At 35.9% G+C, this 19,880-nt stretch overlaps 3 protein-coding genes across 4 annotated transcripts; 1 reads left to right on the forward strand and 2 right to left on the reverse strand.

The window, feature by feature from the left end:
* Window positions 1–3,438: 3,438 nt before the first annotated feature.
* Window positions 3,439–6,543, forward strand: LOC132175359 (ACT domain-containing protein ACR6-like). Its single transcript, XM_059587286.1, has 7 exons — window positions 3,439–3,573; window positions 3,992–4,037; window positions 4,129–4,243; window positions 4,356–4,423; window positions 4,786–5,376; window positions 5,846–5,950; window positions 6,032–6,543. Exons 1-7 carry the CDS (start codon window positions 3,527–3,529, stop codon window positions 6,338–6,340), a joined length of 1,281 nt encoding a protein of 426 aa, XP_059443269.1. The 5' UTR covers window positions 3,439–3,526; the 3' UTR covers window positions 6,341–6,543.
* A 1,150-nt stretch (window positions 6,544–7,693) lies between these two features.
* On the reverse strand, window positions 7,694–12,154 carry LOC132175644 (SWI/SNF complex subunit SWI3A). 2 transcript variants are annotated; one of them, XM_059587651.1, is made up of 7 exons: window positions 11,985–12,143; window positions 11,021–11,562; window positions 9,391–9,885; window positions 8,798–8,967; window positions 8,641–8,690; window positions 8,257–8,420; window positions 7,694–8,127 (listed from the first exon to the last, which is right to left on the reverse strand). In XM_059587651.1, exons 1-7 carry the CDS (start codon window positions 12,070–12,072, stop codon window positions 7,948–7,950), a joined length of 1,689 nt encoding a protein of 562 aa, XP_059443634.1. In that variant the 5' UTR covers window positions 12,073–12,143; the 3' UTR covers window positions 7,694–7,947. The 2 variants fall into 2 exon arrangements, with proteins under 2 accessions (XP_059443634.1, XP_059443635.1); XM_059587652.1 differs by lacking the exon at window positions 7,694–8,127 and having other exon boundaries at window positions 8,254–8,420; window positions 8,798–8,963; window positions 11,985–12,154.
* Window positions 12,155–13,767: 1,613 nt separating this feature from the next.
* On the reverse strand, window positions 13,768–16,511 carry LOC132174950 (large ribosomal subunit protein eL8y-like). The gene is made up of 7 exons (XM_059586716.1): window positions 16,379–16,511; window positions 15,824–15,874; window positions 15,504–15,705; window positions 14,642–14,811; window positions 14,395–14,523; window positions 14,210–14,302; window positions 13,768–14,109 (listed from the first exon to the last, which is right to left on the reverse strand). The coding sequence occupies exons 1-7, from the start codon at window positions 16,379–16,381 to the stop codon at window positions 13,978–13,980; spliced, it is 780 nt and encodes a 259-aa protein (XP_059442699.1). The 5' UTR covers window positions 16,382–16,511; the 3' UTR covers window positions 13,768–13,977.
* Between the last annotated feature and the right edge of the window lie 3,369 nt (window positions 16,512–19,880).

Here is a 19,880-nt window from a genome sequence, read left to right on the forward strand (position 1 = left end):
ACATTGGTGAGGTTTAGGGTGTTCAGCCCACTTGACCAGACACCTCGGGCCCTGCATCCTCGTCTTTCATTTCATGTCTAATATTCCGAAATTTGGACATGAAATTTTAAATGATTGCGATCAGTTGAAATTAGGGGTAAAAAGGTAGTTACAATTAGTGGTTATTGCCTAAAACCGTTAACCGTAACCGCCTAGACGATTAGTAAAATTCACTAAAAAACAAATTTTAAACTTAAATTTTTCTTTTTAAATAAAAAAAACAAAACAAAACGATGTTGTTTTTGTAATAATACGATAATATCATACTATACACAACATCGTTTCTATATTTTTATACATTTTTATTTATATATTTAAAATTTTAAACACAAAATAACATTGTTTCATATATATATATATATATATAGAGAGAGAGAGAGAGAGAGAGAGAGAGGCGGTTAGCAATTTTTACTAACTGCCTTCAAAATTGGTTAGCGATAAGAATCGCCCGTCTTTTCACCCCTAATTAAAAGGCAACATATAAAAATTGTGTAGTTTACAATAACTCTTTTTTTTTTGTTTTTTTTTAGGTAGTGGGGCATAAGAAATTCCTCCTACTTGTAAGTATATGTGGTTCACGTAAGTCGTAACCTCTAGTTGTACTTCATTGTACTAGCCAATAAGAATAGTGTGTTTGTACTCATGCTGTGAATTCTGAAAGCAATAGCTATTAGAATGTGCTGTTGATGAGAAGAAAGCAGCTAGAATGCTAGCTAGATCATTAACGAGGCCTAACGAGGTAACCAAAAGTAGATGGGTAATGTGTAAATTAACTAAAATTTAATTACAAACTAATCACATATAGATGTACAAGCGATTGCTTCTTTAATTAGCAACAATGAAGGGTGAACACAAGTTGGCCTGTTTTTTTGTGATTGACTAGTGGCAGTAACACCCTATATGCCGACACATGTGATTGAAATCACGTAAATTACTAAAAAAACAAAATAACACCTTTCATTTACATTCTCTCACATGTCATGTCAAGTGATTGTAAAAGAGTTTGGCAAGTGTCTGGCCAAACAAGTAAGGCTTGACTTGCTCAGCTGCTTAAACACTTGTCCGATGAATTGAAGCTCAACAAGCAGCTAGGGATATGGATTAGATTTATATGAGATTTTTTTTTTTTTCTTTGTATTTATTTTTGTTGAATAAAAAATTCATCCAGCCACTTAAGTTAGCTGCGAAATTTCGTTACACACACATATATATACACAGCTGGATGTGAGGTGGATCAACGATGTTGATGATCAAACCCAACTAAAACTTGACAGTTCATGACATGTTCCTCAAACGTACTGCATTAAACAATGCTGGAGTACCCTTTACTTTTGAACAAGTGAAAGAACTATGACCACGTCGTTTTGCTTGGATTCTGCTATAACTATGTTGACATCATAGCTTCATGACACAGCTAGTAAGTTTTTTGCAGCACCATTACAAAACAGAACCTATATATATATATATATATATATATATATATATATATATATATATATATATATATATATAAGTTATGGCAATGTAGTTGCACCTAGACATGGCGGTGTGCCTTTTAATTAGTCATTTATAACCTAAAAATGAGTAATCTTGAGGCTCAGGCTATAATACGTACAACCAACCTAGCCTTAAAAGCTTCATCTTGGAGGATGAAGCAATACGTCACTGAGTTGTGACTTTTCTCACTCTTCTCTTCTTCTTTTTGTCCCCAGGTAATGAGAGCTCTCTAAATGAGAAATGTTTGTTTTCTATTTTTCGTTTATCTCTTATCCATCTCCCGTATATGAAATGACAAATTCACCATTGAATCTGTAAAACTCACATGTAAGTATATTTTACAGATTTAATGGTAGATTTACAAAAAATATACTGTGCTACCAAGTCCCTTTTTTCCTTCATTTTTAATCTGTTATTTTATCTTTTCTTCTTTGATGTCTTACTTAAAGACACCTATCCTAATTATTTCGTATGAAAAAAGAAATCCCCTAACCTAATAAAGAGATATTAGGTTACAGATTTAATGGTAGATTTACAAATATTATTGTGCTACCTAGTCCTTTTTTTCCTTCATTTTTTATCTGTTATTTTATCTTTTATTCTTTGATGTCGTACTTAAAAACACCTACCCTAAATATTTCTTATGAGAAAAGAAATCCCCTAACCTAATAAAGAGATATTAGTGGTGTAGAAAGTTTCACACAAATGCAAACCAATATCCAGTACCTTTGCCTTTGGACTTGCATTTGCCACGTTTATGGCTTTATGATCGCTCTATTTTTTTCGTTCTTTATTTTTTTTTGGTAAACATGATCACTCAAGTTATTATGACAGTTTTATTCATGGAAAAAAGAGTTGAACAGTCAACATGATCATGTTAACATATCATTGATTGTAGGAAAAAAAAAAAAACAAAATCTAAATATCCCATTCGATCGATATCCTTGTACCTTGTTCTTCCTTTCTTCCTCTTTGTACCACAAAATATCCCATTCGATCGATACCCTTATCCATTCCTTACAATTTGATAATCTCATTATTGTTTGTAATTAAGAAATTTATGATATTAAATAATCCGTCATCATACTCAGCCAACCATCTTTCTTTGAAAATTGTGCGCATACTATAAATTATTAAAAATAGTGGCTCATATTATCAACGAAGAAGTAACACTCATTTTTATATATATAAAGCTAATTAAGTGGGTCGAGCGAGTGGAACATATATATCATATTGAGATTTAAATATGATTTTAATGAGAAATTATATATATAAGTTGTAATTCTCTTAGAGGTTAATACACTGAAAAATTAAACGCTCACTTTTGTGGACGTAGTAACACTATCGAAGCGTAAATTTTATGTGTATTGTTTACTAAATCATAGTCTTGCTAATATCCAACATAAATTATCAATAAAAAAAAAAAACGCTCAATTATCATAGTTTAACACCTAATTGCTCGACTAATGGGACCCAAAGAAATATCTCAATTTGCTTCATCCTTTTCTTGTTTTTGTTTTTTTTTTTTTTTTTCTAATCACGTCTCTTGCTTCAACTAAATCGTTGAAATGGTAGCATCAAATATTTAAAAACAAAAAAGAAAAAGAAAAAGTACAAATTTTTCTGTGAGGAGGCACCAATTTCCAACCTGGTCGTACATGGCACGTGACATACAGGAATGCCAATCACGTGATTTCAAAATCCCGCGCACGGTACGGACCCCAATAAGATCCTTTTGGCTATCTCACCCGAGAATTAACAATCCAAGTTGGCAGCTTTAACTGTTCCCGACAACATCTTAACTGTTACTCTAACCAATAACAACTTCACACGTCGGCACTGCTGCTCTGTACATTAGCTTTCGGGTCCTTATATTTGAATGGCCACCCCCTTCACTCTGCTTCTGCTCTCTCTCTCTGTCTCTCTCTCAACTGTGGTTCTTGCTTAGTTTTTCAGCCTGGGTTTTGCAGAGGTTTTGAGAATTTCATCAATGGATGATGTGTATGCAAAGTTTATTAAGAGAATGAACCCCACAAGGTATGGAACTCTCTCTTTCTCTTGCTTATGCAGGCTTTATATGTAAACGAAGTTTCTGGCTCTTTTGTTTCACACAAAACGGAAAATGGTTTATGATTCTTCTTGTGTTTTGCTCTTCTAGATTTTTGGAGTTGTGGGTCATGTACTTAACCATTGGAAATGAAATGAAACTCATTTTTGGCTTTGTGGAAGTTGTTACTGTTAAGGATACCTACAGTTACTACTTCTTATAAGCACCTCTGAACTTGCTTCATTTCATTTTTCATATTATGTTTGTGTTGGGTGTGTGCTAATTGAGGCTTTGGTGGTATTGGATTAAGCCTGCAGCTTCAATTTGAATTTTGGACTCCTTTTGCCGTCAAAAGTTTTGAGCTTTAAAGCTTTTATGGGACAATTGACATTACTTTTGTGGTTGCAGAGTTGTGATTGACAATGAATCTTGTGAACATGCCACCATTATAGAGGTAAGCTCTTCTGTTCCCCATTGTCTACTTAGCAAACTGAACCGTTGAATGCATAATATAATGTTTCTGATTAAGTTTGATTTTTTCTTAGGTTGTTTGTGCTAATGGGCACGGATTACTCCTTGAAGTTGTCCAAGTGCTTGCAGACTTGAACCTCATCATAACAAAAGCATACATCTCCTCTGATGGAGGATGGTTCATGGATGGTATGCTTACTGTATTTATTCTTCTCTCTCTCTGTCTCTCTCTCCTGCAGGAAGCTATGAAGCATCGATTTATTTTTCTCTCTGATTTTTCATTCTCAAACTCAATTTCCAGTGTTTAATGTGACTGACTGTGATGGGAACAAAATTAGAGATGAAGGGATCCTCAATTATATACACAAGGTAAGTGATCCCAGCGATGGTATTCTTCACTTTCCTTCTCTTTTCATTTGGTTTGTAGTTTTTTAAGTTCTTCCATTTCAAGATTTTACCTTTATTTTCATGTGAACCATTGTTTTGCTTCCACCATGGGTGTCAACATCTGCTGAGCTTATGAAAAACCTTTTTTCTGGGCCAGCACTCTGCTTCATGTTAGTGGGTTTTCCCATTGCTGGAATTAGTATTTTATTCTCATTGAAGTTGAAGTACTAAAGAATCATGCTATGGAATTGTTCAATTTTCTCCTAACTTCCACTTATATGAACTCTCACCAGACTTCTATTTTCTCCTTTTTCATCCTTGAATTTGTTGATCAAATTTTGCAGACTCTTGAAACTGATGCCTGCTGCTTAAAGTCATCGAGAGGGTCAATTGGGGGAATGCCCTCTAAGGAGCATACATCAATTGAACTATGTGGCACTGACAGGCCTGGATTGTTTTCAGAAGTATCTGCAGTACTAGCAGACCTTAGATGCAATGTGGTAAGTGGTGAAATCTGGACACACAATTCTAGAGCTGCAGCTGTCATTTATGTGACTGACGAGTCGTCGGGACGAGCAATCGAAGATCCAAAACGGCTCTCCATGATCAAGGAACTGCTTTGCAATATCCTCAAAGGAAACAACAATTTGAGAACTCCTAGATTGACAATATCCTCCTCTGGGTTAATGCACAGACAAAGGAGATTACATCAGATGATGTTTGCTGATAGGGATTTTGAAAGGGTTGAAGGTGTCAAGCATTGTTCAAGAATCCACGCTTGTGTATTGGATTGCAATGATAGAGACTATACCATTGTCACTGTCAGATCCAAAGACCGCCCCAAGCTTTTATTTGACACCCTGTGTTCTCTAACAGATATGCAATATGTGGTGTTCCATGGGACAGTCATCACTGGAAGGATGGAAGCTTACCAGGTAAGATCAGAACTCGATAATAGCTAGTTGAGTAAATTAGTTAAAAATCAAATGAAATTTCATTACATCTAGCTTGGAAACTGAAATGGCACCAGTTATTTCTATAACATTTTAGTTTATTCCATTACAAACTTAGGATCGCATTTAGGATTGAAAGATTTGGTTACCACTAAAAGGTTTGAGAGATTTGATATTATTTCATCGCTCAGTTTTTAAATTGTTTGACAATTAGAAAGATAATGACTCTACACCTATTTGTTACATTCATTTTACACTGGCTAACATGACATGTTTTGAACGGTTTTTCATGTCAAACACTCGAGGAAAGTTTACTTAAAACATATCATGTCAGCCGATGTAAAATGGATGTGAAGAATAGCATTTCTCAAATAGAATCCTGGCTTTAAATGTGCTGCTCAAGTCCGGTTCTGCAAATTTCTTTAGTTTACACTTAAATATCTGCTTGTAGGAATACTACATTAGACATGTTGATGGGCATCCTGTAAGTTCAGAAGCTGAGCGACAACGTGTTATAGAATGCCTTGAAGCAGCCATTGAGAGGAGAACCTCTGAGGTAGACCGTGTACTTCAGATAATGAGTTTAGAGTAGGCATCCTTTTACAAATTTTCTAAGGAATTGCTTGCTCTGGTGCAGGGACTGGAACTAGAACTGTGCACTGATGACAGGGTTGGCCTCCTTTCAGATATTACCAGGATATTTCGTGAAAATGGGCTGTGCGTCAGACAAGCTGAGATCTCAACAAGGGACAGGAAAGCAAAAGATACTTTCCTTGTCACTGATGTGTCTGGCAAACCTGTTGACCCTAAAATTGTTGATTTGATTAGGCAAGAGATAGGACAAAACATATTAAACGTGAGAGGGAACTTAAATATGTCCTCGAAACTTCCTCAGGAGATGGCAAGAAGTTTCCTCTTTAAAAAGCTTTTCAAAGGTCGAAATTAGATTTTTCAAGCTCATAAAATCCTGGACGATAGTTTGCTCATGTTATTTCTTGGAAGGAACATCGAGTGCTGCCTTCAGAAGAATACAAGGGAGAGAACAATATTGAGCAAGCCACCATATATTGTAGGAATGATTGTAAATTGTTTCTTTGGACCTTGTAAATTTTATACTGGATGATATGACATGTTTTAGGTAGTTTTTTATTTTAAGTGACTAATATGAAAAGTAACTTAAAACATAACGTGTCAGCCGGTGTGATATAAGTATAATAAATAAGAGTGAAGAGTGCTATTTAATAAACTTGATGATGAGATAGTAAAAATCAGCCATTATATAGACACTCATAATAATAAAAAATAAAAAAACGAATTTGCCCTGTCATCTCATCTCAATTGCATGGTAGTTATAAACTTATATAGCAATATACTAAATAGCATTAGTGCATTACTCTTACTCGTAAATGAGAGGAGAATAACTTATATAGGGAGGTTGCATAAAATGTGAGTTTTGTGTTACCAATCAGAAGATGACACCTAAGTTAAATTTATCAAACTCAAATTTTTATAAAAAAACCTAACTACACCATATTATAAATAAAAATTAATTAAAAAAAAAACTAAAAAACTAAAAAACAAAATTGAAGGCAGCCACCCCTCCGGCCACCTAGAGCCACCCCAATAGGCCATGGGAGTGGTCGCGCGGCCACCCCTAGGCCTAGGGGTGGCGGCCAGCCACCCTAGATCCGGATTTGGGGTGGCTGGCCGCCACGCCCAGACCATGGGGGTGGCCGCGCAGCCACTCCCATGGCCTATGGGGTGGCTCGCGGCCACCCCAGGCCATGGGAGTGGCCGGTGAGCCACCCCCATGGCCACCCCATAGGCCATGAGGTTGCGGCCAGCCACCCCCAGCCGGTGAGCCACCCCCCACGGGCTTGGGCGGCTCTGCACAAGAACTCCTCATGTGGCCTACGGTGGCCTACGAAAGCCACCCCAGGCCATAGGAGTGGCCGCGTGGCCACCCCATGGCCTAGGGGTGGCGGCCGGTCACCCAAAGTGGGGGAGGGGTGGCCACTTCAATTCTGTTTTTTTTTTTTTAAATAAAAATAATTAATTTTTTATTTTATTAGAGTGTAATCTGGTGTTGTTGAATTTTTGTTTTAAGTATAAGTCTAATGAAATTGACTGATGTGTCAGTTTCTTATTGGTGGCACAAAAGGTGACTTTTGTGCAACCTCCCTATATAAGTTATTCTCAAATGAGAGATATGTTAAATGTGAATGAAATAGATTGTAAATCGATGAAGAAATTGTTGTATAAAAGGCAATGATGGTATTGACATTGTTAAACATTCAAATGTAAAATCAAGGTGACGCCTTCAGATTGATATAAGGATAGAGGAATACAAAAAAATAAAATAAAAGTATTGAACCTTGGGCCATGAGCATTTCTAAATTAGATTGGTACAAGTGATTTCTGCTTAGAACTAAACATAAAAGCATGATCTGGAATCCTTGAGATGCATCTTGAATCTCATCTTTTCCTTTTCTTCTTCTTCTTCAACTTATGGATGGTATGAAATAAAAACGCCATCTAAACACACAGCCAGCCTCAAGATTTTACGGCAGAATGATCCCTCCATCTTGAGATACCAGCATTAACTGCCCTTTGTACGACTTCAATTCGCTCTGCTAAAAGAGAACTTTTTAGTTCTTCCATTTCATCGAATTCTTTCTCCACGATCATCCCCAGATCTTCAAAATGCTTGGCCTTGTGGTGCAATTTTTTCATCTACATATGCACCCAAGCAAAGAATAAATGATTAGGCCTGCTTACCCTTAAAAGGCAAGTTTTCAACAAATGGGAGAAAAAAGCTGCAAAGCATATGGACCATTAACAGATATTGAAAGCTATGAGCACCTGTGTCTCAATTATGATCGCCACTAAATTTTCAATCTCTCTGTCTTCCTGATCAGCTAATAATTTAGCACGAGAAGCAGCTGCCCCAAGAGCCGTTGCAATGGAAGCTCTAATTCGCAGAGTTAGAGGTATATCATCTTTCTTTAGGGATGTATCCTGAGTTTCTGAAACAAGTACAGATTCATATCAGTGCAACAATCAATAACCCAATAGAAGCATAGAAAATGGCCAACATAATAGGACCAGTGGATGTGGGTGATAATATCAGGCAGCCACAGAAAAATTACAAAACACTTGGATTCTTCAAGTTGACATTATGTCATGACCAAATTAAATTTCTGTCAAACAAAAACATGCTTTGGATTAAAGAAATAGAGCACATACCTGCTTTATTGGACCTTTCCTGCATCTCAGAATCTTCTTCCTGAGGGACTCTGAAACATAACAGAAAATTTTAGAACCATGATATCAATAGAAGACACAAATAGTGCTTCTATTGGCATCACAAAAACTTAAATAAATGAATGGATGAATGAATAACCTCTCTGGCGTGTAACTTGTAGTGGGAGAATATAATCCATTAGAAACATAATCCTCTTCAACATCAAAGATCTCTCTTGGAAATGAGTTCTCGTCACAAATTGCTGTAACAGCAGCCTCAGCTGCAGCAGCCGTAATTCGAGGACCAACCATGGTTGAGATGAGAGCTACCTAATGGAAACACAATTAACTTCTTGTTGAGCATAATAAGAGGAGGGAAAAAGTATTGACACCACCCGAACCACCTTTCTTTTCCAACCAAAAAATAAATTAATTTTTTTATATGCAATTCTCTCCATTTTCAATTAACCAAAAATTATTACGTATATGCAATTCAAAGACAAATATTACATAACACCATTACTTCTTCTTTTTTGCAGCCAATTGTATGCCAAATCATTGCAAAAAACCATAAAGCACATTTAACAGCATATTTAGTCTTTCAAACACTTCTACAATTTGGTTATAATACTCTCTTGACCAACATTAAAACATTGTAAAAACCAGAATAAACAATAATAATGTGTCCCAAAAGAACAGCTTACTAGAAAGTTCTGAAAAATAAGATTTTTGTAGTAAGGTCAGGTCCCCTACCTGTTTCATTAATGAACTACCGGCATCTGAAAGGGAAGCAATGCGCTGTCTTTTTGAAGGAGGACCTTGCTCCACAGCATCTCCATTCTGCTCTCTTTCATCATTCTGTTCATGACATTGACCATCTGTTTTGATAGTCTCGTGACACTCAGATGAAGACAACTGAACTGGTTTTGCACTGTTCATGTTGCCATTGGGGCCACCAAAATTACCATACTTGTGGGCAGAACCAAGCATAAGCTCTCCAAATGGCAGTTCAATGAGTTTCAATATACAATCAAGTTTATTTCTGGTTTGAACATTTTGAGCAACAAGCTCCCAGTCATCCCCATGCTTCAAGACAGATTCTAAAAGAAGTAGGGTTTCTGCCTCAGTCCAGACAGCCCCACGATTAGCACTATCTTCATCACACTCATTGTGTTTGAATTCATCCATTGACCTGTTCTCCCCATAATTTTGATTTTTGAAACAGTTTATGCAAATTATGAATTCGCCCTGCTCATGTAATAATTACAAAAATATAAAAATCAAAAAATTTTGAGAACAAAAAAGAATCAGAGAGAGAGAAAGAGAGAGAGATAGGGAATAAATGCAAAACTGATCATACCAAAAAAAGGGGGGGAAAAGGATTTTATGAAAAGTCTATTTACTGCAAAAAGTGCAGACCATCAATATGTAACATATTTAAATCAAGTTCAGAGAACTGTCTTGTTTGCATAATTAATCAACGCAGTGTAGGCAAAGAATAATCTGCGCATCACCTGGTGCTACTGGACCACCAAGCAACCAGCCTGCTTAAGTCCTAAGCAGATACTAGTAACTTTGTAATGAAGACAAACAGAGATGATGCTCAGGCAAATAAGACAAAGGCATTGCCCCCAACTATGTTGTCTAGCTACAATGATCCCTCTAAGGTTTTAGGACACCTTTTCATGTAGAAAATTGAAGCTTTGGACATTTGAGGTCATGAAACTCGTGTCCAACACTCAATTGTCCTTATAAAAAATTCAACTTCATTAAATTAAAAACCTGTAGAGTCATGATGTTCTGATGCATATATGTTAATAAACTTATACACAGCTGTTTTTTTTTTTTGATAATTTACTTATACACAGCTGTTAATTTCATAATCTTTTCAATCCAGACATTTTGTCCACATCAAAGACTATTGAATATGAATATATGTCTAACATTATAAATACACTACAACACACAATACAGCGAAATCCGTGCATTTGATTTTGTTATACTGAAGAATAATCGAAAGAAAAAGCACAAACTAACTCCCAGAAAGACCTGACCAATAAGATTGTTCATGAATAGAGTAAATGTAACTGTCCCATGCTAGGCATTTAATCAGGAGAACTAGCCCAACCCTTATTTCTTAATAACTTCTAAGAGACACGTAACCCAAGATCAAATGTAAACACAAAACAGCAACAACAACAGAGCAGTAGTAGAAAGCACAACTCACAAAATAACATACATTGTATGGTAAACAAATTACCGATATCATATACCCATTTTTATTCCACCAACCAATTTGATCAGTCACATATGAATTATAACACCAAAAGGCTAAGAACTAGCAATCTACAACAAATTAACTCACAAGAGCACACTAAAATACCTTAGCATATTTATAGTGACCAGAGTCACAATTTCCTCCACAATTCCCACAAACCAAGGCCTTCGGCTTCACCAAATCACCAAAAACATTCGAATACGACGCCAGGGGCGGCAAATTGACTCCACTCCTAACTGCATTATGCCTCACGCTTGGGAGAGCCAAAATAGGCTTTGGTGAATTCGGTGACCCCCCTACCCGAACTGCATTTGGGACAGCTCCCTCAATCTTAATCCTAGACATGTCCTCCTCATCCTCCACCACAACCAAACTACTACTATCGATACCCAAAGCCGCACCGAAATTGATCAACCCCCACTTCTCCAAGAACCTAAAGACCTTGTGGAGCAAACTAACATCACCCACCAATGATTTTCGGATGTCCGTGAAGGTAAGCCGCCTCGAAGGCTCTTCTCTGTACTTATTGATGATAAAGTCCCTGTATTCCTTGTATATTTTGGGCGTCCTTGAGAAAGAGCTTCCATCGAAGAATTCTCTCAATTCGGCCTTCTCAGTTTCGTGGATTTCGTCCCACAAAAACCAACCTGAGAAAATGCGATTCAATCTCATGTTTGTTAGCCTCCACAAATTCAAGTTAAGTATAAGAATAACAAAACAATAATAAGAATCATAATGTTGAATTCCTTTTTGGGCTACGAAGAAAAAATCTCTTTGGGCCTCAAACTTTTGCGGAAATTCGCGCCAAGTGTTTTCGAAGAATTTCACAAAGCGAAAAACCAACTAAATTAGCCGCTCCAAGAGCTTTCAGAGACAAAATTTCGATCTTTTAACTGAAAGTTTCAGAATTTAGTCTCCTTCACCAGAAATTTTTCCGGAATTGGTTTCTGCGGAACCAGACGGAGAGATTAGGGTTTAAACGGAGAGCGAAGGGCCAGAGAAGTCGAAGTCTAGGTTTAGGGTTTAGGGGGAGAGAGAGACAGAGACAGAGACAGAGACAGAGACTTACAAGAGTGGCTTGGGATGGTGTAGAGGTCGAGCTCTGGTTCGTCGGGTCGGAGCGGTTTAGAAGTCGGGTCGTGTGGTGTGATTTCCATCTTCGGGACTGAATCGTTTAGAGTCCGGATCTAACTTTTTCGCTTAATCGCTCGCTCTATAAATGTTGCGGGGACTGTGCCTTTGTCAGGTGTTAACTTTGGTCACGGACCAATCAACTCTCAACTCAAAGTTTTCACTTTCCTTTTCCGTTGCAAAGGCTGAAAATATAAGAGTAAATGATTGCTACAATGGTGATGTGATAACTCTTAACAAACCTTTCATCAGCTTTTGTTTATAAACAAAATAAATAAAAAAATAAAAATCAATGATTAATTATAACAAAATAATAGATGAGGATTATTTACTATTTAAAGAGTATAATGGACAATGGATTGGGATTGGTGTAGTATAAAAGTTACATATTTGTGTTCTAATTTTTTAAGCAATTTAGGTTTAATCTCACTTTCTTTGCTCTCATAAAAAATTTGAAATTAGACATGAACTATTAAAAAAAGTACGCACATATGTTGTTTTTTTTTTTTTTTTTTCAGCGCAAAATCCAAATCCATGGACAATTTGAGTCTCATTTTTTGTCCAAATTAATGGAAAATGCTAATAGAAATTGGCAAATTGAAAGTGTTTGGTAATTTAAGGGAGTTGATTTTCATTTTATTTTTTATTTTTTATTTTTAATTTGGGGCGGTTGCAAACAAGGTGTTAGTTCCATGAGGTTATTTACAGTGTTCCCTATAAAATTTATATTGAACAATTCATATTTTACACTTAAGTGAGTCTAATTTTCTGTCCAAATTAATGAAAAATGCTAATAGGATGTTAACCCGAGGAGGTTGAGTATAGTTTTTCCTTGAAAAATTTTGTTGGAAAGTTAAGATTTTGCATTTAAGTGTTTATTGTCTTCTTCTTTTTTTCCTTTTAAAAGGTAAGATAAGACAGCAGATTATCATCTACAGAAGATTATAATGGTTTCAATTTATCATGTCTCATTAAATTGAAAGAATTCCAGAAAATGATAGACTTAGGGCTTAAGGTCTTTAGGCAGGTCTCTAGGCAACCCGGAGTGCAAAAACCACCAACCAAAACACCCCAAACCATGCACTCACTCACTCACTTTTTCCTACCCCTAAAATTAGGCCAGAAAATTACATGGATCAAGATCCTTCTTTCTCCCTTTCTAGTTTCTAGTGCTCAACAAGAGATGAAAGCGCCAAATTTACCACTAATAGTTTTATTTCTTCATTTCTTTAGACTCCACGCAAGAACATTCACATTTTGTGCTCGCATTAAGATCACAGGCTTAATTGTGGCCAAGAAAGAACAGCAAATACATAATTGGATTGAAAAGGTGGAATGACCCGAGGTAATTGCACAAAACAAAACCATTTACGGTGAGAAAAACAATATTGGAATTGCTAACAACAATCTAATCCATTCCTAATCAAACTAGAGGGTCTGCCAAGAGGAAAACCACATTTGCTAGCAATCAGCATATTGATCAATGACCATAACTGAGTTCCAAATCGTCAACAATTTTGCAATCTGAATAGCAAATATGAGAGAAATCCTATAAAACCCACTTGCACAAGCAGGCAGCCCAAAATTTGTTTGTACAGATAAACCCTATATTAGTTCTCTCATATTTGTTACTCAATAACTGATTCTTCAGCAGACGACATAGTCACATCATTGGTCATTATGCAGCTCACAAAATTGTGATGAAAGTTGTAGATTGTTCCAAAAAAAAAAAAAACAGTTTTTTATATCTAACCAAAAATGAGACCTAACAAGAGTATAAAAAAAGAAAAAACATATCACACTCCCATGGCTAGAGAGAGTAGCACAAGGTGAATTCGGTCATGAATTTAAATAGCAGAAGTTAAACTCATATGGAAAAACAAAAAACACAACGTAAGAACTGGTCATCTCTCTAGGACTACTTATACTCTTTAAGACATCCTTTGAGCAGCTTCCTTAGCTAGAACTCTTTCCTTGGCCTTTGTTTTGGCCTGTGATTTGGAGCCCATGATCCCACCTCCCCACTTCTTTCTGTACTCATCATACTTGTCATTGAAGTTTGCCTAAATAAGCAATTAAAACCAACCATATATTAGTAAAACATGTAATTTGCACAAATGTAAAAAGAGATAATTACATAACAAAACTGCAGTTCAAATCTACCTTGATGGCCTCCAGGATTTTGCTGAACTCCAACTTATCCTCATTCTTCACAGTGGTCAAACACAAGGCAGAAGCTGTTTTCTTGTGGACAATCTGTCAGCAAATCATAACAAATAATTGGCATGACATGGAATCCCTTGTTTGATAAAAATATTTAATAGCCAGACAAATGAAACATGAATTACCGCTCCCAAACGCGACTTCCCCTTCACAATGCAGAAAGGGATCTCCATCTTCCTGCACAATGCAGGAAGCCAGACAACCAGCTCTATTGGGTCCACATCATGAGCAATAACTACCAACTGTGCCTTGTTCTGCAAGGAATAGAGAAATCACTGCCATTAGTTATAAAGAAACTTTTTACTTATGTAGACAGCTGAGTACATTGGGAAAACAGATTACAAGTGCATAACAGCTAACTACTTAAACAACCTGCTCGATCAGGTAGGTAATATGGTTGAGTCCATATTTCACTACAATGGGCTTCTTAGCTTCAACAGTTTTTCCTTCAGACTCAGCTTGAGCCCTCTTCAAAAGGCGCTCCTTCTTTGCTGCTCTGTCCTCCGGCCGGTACTTGAGAAGCAACTTGAACAAATTTGTTGCTGCAAGTAATGACAATATTGTTATGGTAAAAAGAAAAAATAAAGGGATACAAGCATAGATACAGATCACCAAAAGTAGTACATGAACAGAGACTGCAGAACAAAAAAATAACTTACACAAGTAAATCACAATTTCAAACAACTTAATCAACACCACATACGCCATAATCCCATATCCACTGAAATCCAATCATCTACCCCCACTCAAATGCCATAATTATTCTGATTTTATCTCCTCTTCTATGCTCCCCACATATGTCTCATTTCTCAAAGTCACAAACCAAATTTACTACACTCCTTGAGAAAGATCGTGAGATAGATCACTCAGCATAGCAGATATTTCTTAATAAGAAAACGAATTCCTATAGATTTGATACCTTCCATTATAAAAAATACAAAAAAATAATAATAATAATAATAATAATAATAAAAAAACTACACATGCGATGGAGCGCATAGAGGTATGAAAATTGAACTCATTTTTTTACATGAGAAGATTCTTTTTCTAAGACAAAGGGAGTGGGCTGGGAAAACAAAGGCTTCACCATTCTCTATTCACAATTGCTCATCTGTTTAACCAACATATTCTGGTGGTGGTTAGATTTTAAATAACTGATATTAGCTATTGTCTAAACAATGCAACAAAAATAATAGATTAAGCAACTCCATAAGTGAGGCAATATGGTCCTTACCAAGGTTTTTGTCCAGGGTCTTGGTGAACTGATTCAATGCTGGTGGGACCTTCAAGCGCTGCCTAAGGATCCGCTTCTTTCTCTGGATGCGAACAACCTTTGGCCACTTCACAAATCGGTGAAGATCTCTCTTTGGAGGCAAAGCACCACCTATACCAAACTGCTTCGAACGCTTCTCAAATAACGGGTTCACGAACTTCTCCTAGAAACCAAAATCAAAACCAAAAATGCAAAGAGTGAGAACCAAAAGCAATTCATAATACACAATGAACAAATAATTATTTGTCCAATGGAGGAGAAACAAAAGAAGAGAAAAGTACAGGTTTCTTTTTGGCAGATGCTGCTGCCACTCTTACACCTCTTTTAGGGGCCTGCATAGAAATAACAAAACCATTGTAATAGACCATCATAATAAAATAGCTACTCCAATGATATCACAATTACGGGAGCAAACAGATAGCACTTCAACAGTAAGGCGATCCCACCCCCCCTAACAATGTTCACAAACACATACAAAACCTCTTGCTCAATTTCTACAAACCAAACAAAAAAATGCTCTGATTACAATAGTCCCACAAAATCCAATAAACCCAAGATTCTTCACGGATCATTACTGAACAAAACACACAAAATCTCCCTACTTGCCGCTAAACAAACATCAACAAATCGCTCCCTTCACCCCATAAAAAATAACATTATACATAATCATCTGGAATTTACTGTTACTTACAAGTGCATAAATCCAACAAAAGACAGGTACATCCACATGCATAACACACACACAAACATGTATAAAAAAAATATGTACGAAGACAGACATACGTATGCAGTACAATCGAGCATGAAAGAGATGGTAGGTGGAATTTCTAACATACCATTTCCGGTTGGGGCTAGGCCTCGACTCGCCTGGCCGGTTCGTGATAACGGCGAAGAAACCCTAGTACCAGACTATTAGAGGCGGAGGTGGAGAGCAATATGGGCTTTTATATAGGAGGGGACTGGGTAGTCAGAGGAGATAAATTCGGTGGCTCTTTAGCCTCTTTTGGTCATTAGCAATCCCGGGTTCAATCCGCCCGATCAAGTGCACTTTTGGGCTTCAACTTATGTAATTTTATTCATTATTTTATATTTTTTTAAACCAATCTCGAGACATTAAATGTTTGAAGCGACCATGCCACATATATTTTTGAGAATGGGGTTATTAATAGAATTACTCCGGCTCGGATTGTGATACTTATAGTAACAAGTATGGTTAGACTGATAAATTTTGACATTATTAGCAAATTCAACATTAAATTAGTGAACAATAGTTAAGGAGTCTGACTAATTTAATTACATTTATCAAATTATGATTGGCCTAATTTAATTACATTTACGCACGTCTCAACACAATCCAAATTCAACACATAACATTTTAGGATTCACAATTTTTTATACGAATCGTAAACCTGAAACGAAATTAGTGAGTCATAGTTAATGGGTCTGACCCATTTAATTAAATTTGATAGGTTATGATTGATGTATATAATTTTATATTCGTACCTTAACACAATCTGAACTCGATAAGCAAATACAAATTACCACCCTAAGTAAAGTCCAAATCTTTTGAAATTGTCTTGGAAATATATATAAATACTATTGGTTTGGAATATGGTTTGATATCATATAACTTTTAATACAATCTCCTTGTAAAATTATGTGACAGATTATACAATTGTTATGTAGTCCCATGTAGGTGAAAACGTTAGGTAACAAAATTTGACAAGTAAATTTAAAATATATGACATAATAAGTGTCACGTGATTCAAATTATGAAATGTTTGTAATAAGAATATTGTATATATTATTAATATTTGCAATGAGTTTGTTGTTTGTCACTGATATTCTTATTTTGACAAAAAAAAAAAAAAAAAATTGCGACAACTTGGCAATGAACATATGTTATCCCTACTAATCATGCAAGGACGACTTCATGTCCGCACAAGGGGAATGAAAGGGGAAAGATAATTCGAACTAGTAATATTCGCTTCATATGGCGTGGTTCTCAGTCAATTAATGTATCTCTTTAAGACGAATGTGAATAAGATAATATGGCGTGGTCCTCTTACATAATGAATAAATATATAACATAATTGCTGAACCCTTATTATAATTGCTGAACCCTTATTATATGCACACTGATAATATATGGGAAGAACGTGTTGAATAAGATAAAATGGGTACAGTCTCAAATAGTTAGCTCTAACCTACATGTAAAGAACTACATTTTACAAACATTGCATGCCTATTTTGTTCTGATTATTGTCGATATGACGTTTCTCTATCATTTTTTTTAAAAAAAAAAATTGTTTATTTCAAATGTAAGTTTTGTTCAATCAATTGTAAGTTAAGTGGAATTATAAGTATCTATTTTGGAAGCTTTTGTCTTAAATTTAGAAAGAAATAAAAAAGTATAATTTCAAATATCAATTATTGAAAAACTAAGAAATTGTAATGATTTCCACGTCTATGAAAATATTAAAAGGCAGGCAATTTAATCATTATATTACAAATAAGTTCATTAGCTTCATAGTTTTAGATGATAACTATTACAAATAAAATCATTAGCTTCATAGTTGTAGATGATACTTGTAAAAAATGACTTTCACAATCACGAAAACTTTACCTTTTTTTTTTTTTTTGTTGGGTATATTTTTCTATTCAATGTTGGGTAAAGGGGATTATAAGAAAATAAAAAATATAGAGTTTTCTTAAGAAGTGTTGGGAATGGATCAAATAAATGATCCGACCTATCAAACAAACCGAAACCACCAAAAGATGGCGTATTAAAAGGCAAAGTTTCGTAAACAGAATAAAACCCGAAAGAGCTTGCCGCACGACCATCAGTAGTCGAGTGAGGAAACTAAACAAGACCATTAGTGGTCAAAAGAAATAGAGAAAACTTTGTCAAAAAGAAAAAAAGAGAGAGAGAAAAAAATGGCAACACAACAAACTAGCAAGAAAAAGAAAAACAAAGAATAGAAAATTATAGAGAAAAATAAAAAGATAGTAAATAAAATCTTAGAACAATAGATCCGGTAGATGGTATAGTGGAGGAAGGCGATGGGGACATGGTAAAGGACTAGTGTGTAAGTCACTCGCCAAAGCATGGAAAACATGCACCGGTAGTGGGAACCGGGAGGCAGAGCAACACCACAGGAGACTAAAAACAGCAACGGGAGGCAGTGGGGGTTGTCAAAAGCAGCGTGGGGCTTCCCATGCATCTGCGAGTAAGATTTACTCGCAAGCGTGTGTTGCTTGGATGACGATTTGGTGTGGGGGGCTTGTGATCACGATGGAATTGAGCGTTCTGAAGTTCATAGATATGATTTTGAAAAAAAAAAAATCAATCCAAAAACCTCAAGGAGAGTGCAAAACCAAGGTTGAGGACAGTAGATTGGGGTTGGAATCGAACGATTTGCGGTGGGGGAGATGCCGATGGAGTTGCTGAATCGAGAGAGCTTGCCATAGGTAATTGATAAGCCTCCGAAGAGGTGGATAGAGCCTCCGAACTGTAAGGTTGGCAAAGCAGGTACTTGGCAAATACATGTTTATTCTATGCATGTTTTTTTATAATAAGATTTTAGATTAAATGCATGAATTATCTAAAACCTTATTATTAAAAAAACATGCATAGGATAAATACCTGTTTTGTTAGCCCTGCTCCGAAGAGGTGAGAACGGGTGGGGGAATGAGGAAGTGGGGAGAGGTGGGGAAAAAGTGGGGGAGAAACCCCCTCCTCCCCCGGCTGCAGAAACTCAAAAAAAGGAATAAGGTTTTATTTGAGGAGAGAGAATGGAGTGTTTTATGACATGTTTGGGTCTCTCATAAAAACTTTACTTTGTTTTATATGATATCGATTTTGAAAACATTTTTTTTTTTTTTTTTGTTTTCAAATAAAAAACAATCATTTTTTTTTTTCAAAATCATCAATAAACAATTTAAAATACAAAATATTTTTCAAACATATACCACAATAATGTAACAATTTTTTCGAGAAACCCAAATACATGGAAAGAAACGGTCATGCCACAATAATGTTCACAAAGGTCATGTTTAGAATACTACAAAACTCTTGTACAATTACGATTATTATACAGATTGTTGTACATGATAAGTGGTATTATTATGTGACTTTCTATATTTTTTAATAATTATATAATAAATATCACAAGTGTCACGTCCAAATATGACGCACTGTCAAAGTGTGCCCAAAAAACAAACAAATGCCTACAATTATCCGAAAGTTCCCTATTGGGTAACAATCCGTATTTTGATTTTTGGGTTTTGGCTTTGCGGGACGAGACTAGACTTTAGAGTTTGTGTCTTTGAAAAAAC

Source organism: Corylus avellana, chromosome ca3 (genome assembly GCF_901000735.1).
Source record: "Corylus avellana chromosome ca3, CavTom2PMs-1.0".
NCBI classification, from domain to species: domain Eukaryota; kingdom Viridiplantae; phylum Streptophyta; class Magnoliopsida; order Fagales; family Betulaceae; genus Corylus; species Corylus avellana.

Excerpts from the sequence above, each read along its gene's own strand:
- LOC132175359 (XM_059587286.1), top strand. The coding sequence starts at position 3,527 with ATGGATGATGTGTATGCAAAGTTTATTAAGAGAATGAACCCCACAAG. Across the intron at positions 4,244-4,355 it reads TGGAGGATGGTTCATGGATG|TGTTTAATGTGACTGACTGT; the intron begins GTATGCTTACTG and ends CTCAATTTCCAG. Across the intron at positions 5,377-5,845 it reads GAAGGATGGAAGCTTACCAG|GAATACTACATTAGACATGT; the intron begins GTAAGATCAGAA and ends ATCTGCTTGTAG.
- LOC132175644 (XM_059587651.1), bottom strand. The coding sequence starts at position 12,072 with ATGGAAATCACACCACACGACCCGACTTCTAAACCGCTCCGACCCGAC. Across the intron at positions 11,563-11,984 it reads CACCATCCCAAGCCACTCTT|GTTGGTTTTTGTGGGACGAA; the intron begins GTAAGTCTCTGT and ends GCATTTTCTCAG. Across the intron at positions 8,968-9,390 it reads GTAGTTCATTAATGAAACAG|GTAGCTCTCATCTCAACCAT; the intron begins GTAGGGGACCTG and ends TGTTTCCATTAG.
- LOC132174950 (XM_059586716.1), bottom strand. Across the intron at positions 14,812-15,503 it reads GACCCTGGACAAAAACCTTG|CAACAAATTTGTTCAAGTTG; the intron begins GTAAGGACCATA and ends CATTACTTGCAG. Across the intron at positions 14,110-14,209 it reads AAATCCTGGAGGCCATCAAG|GCAAACTTCAATGACAAGTA; the intron begins GTAGATTTGAAC and ends TTGCTTATTTAG.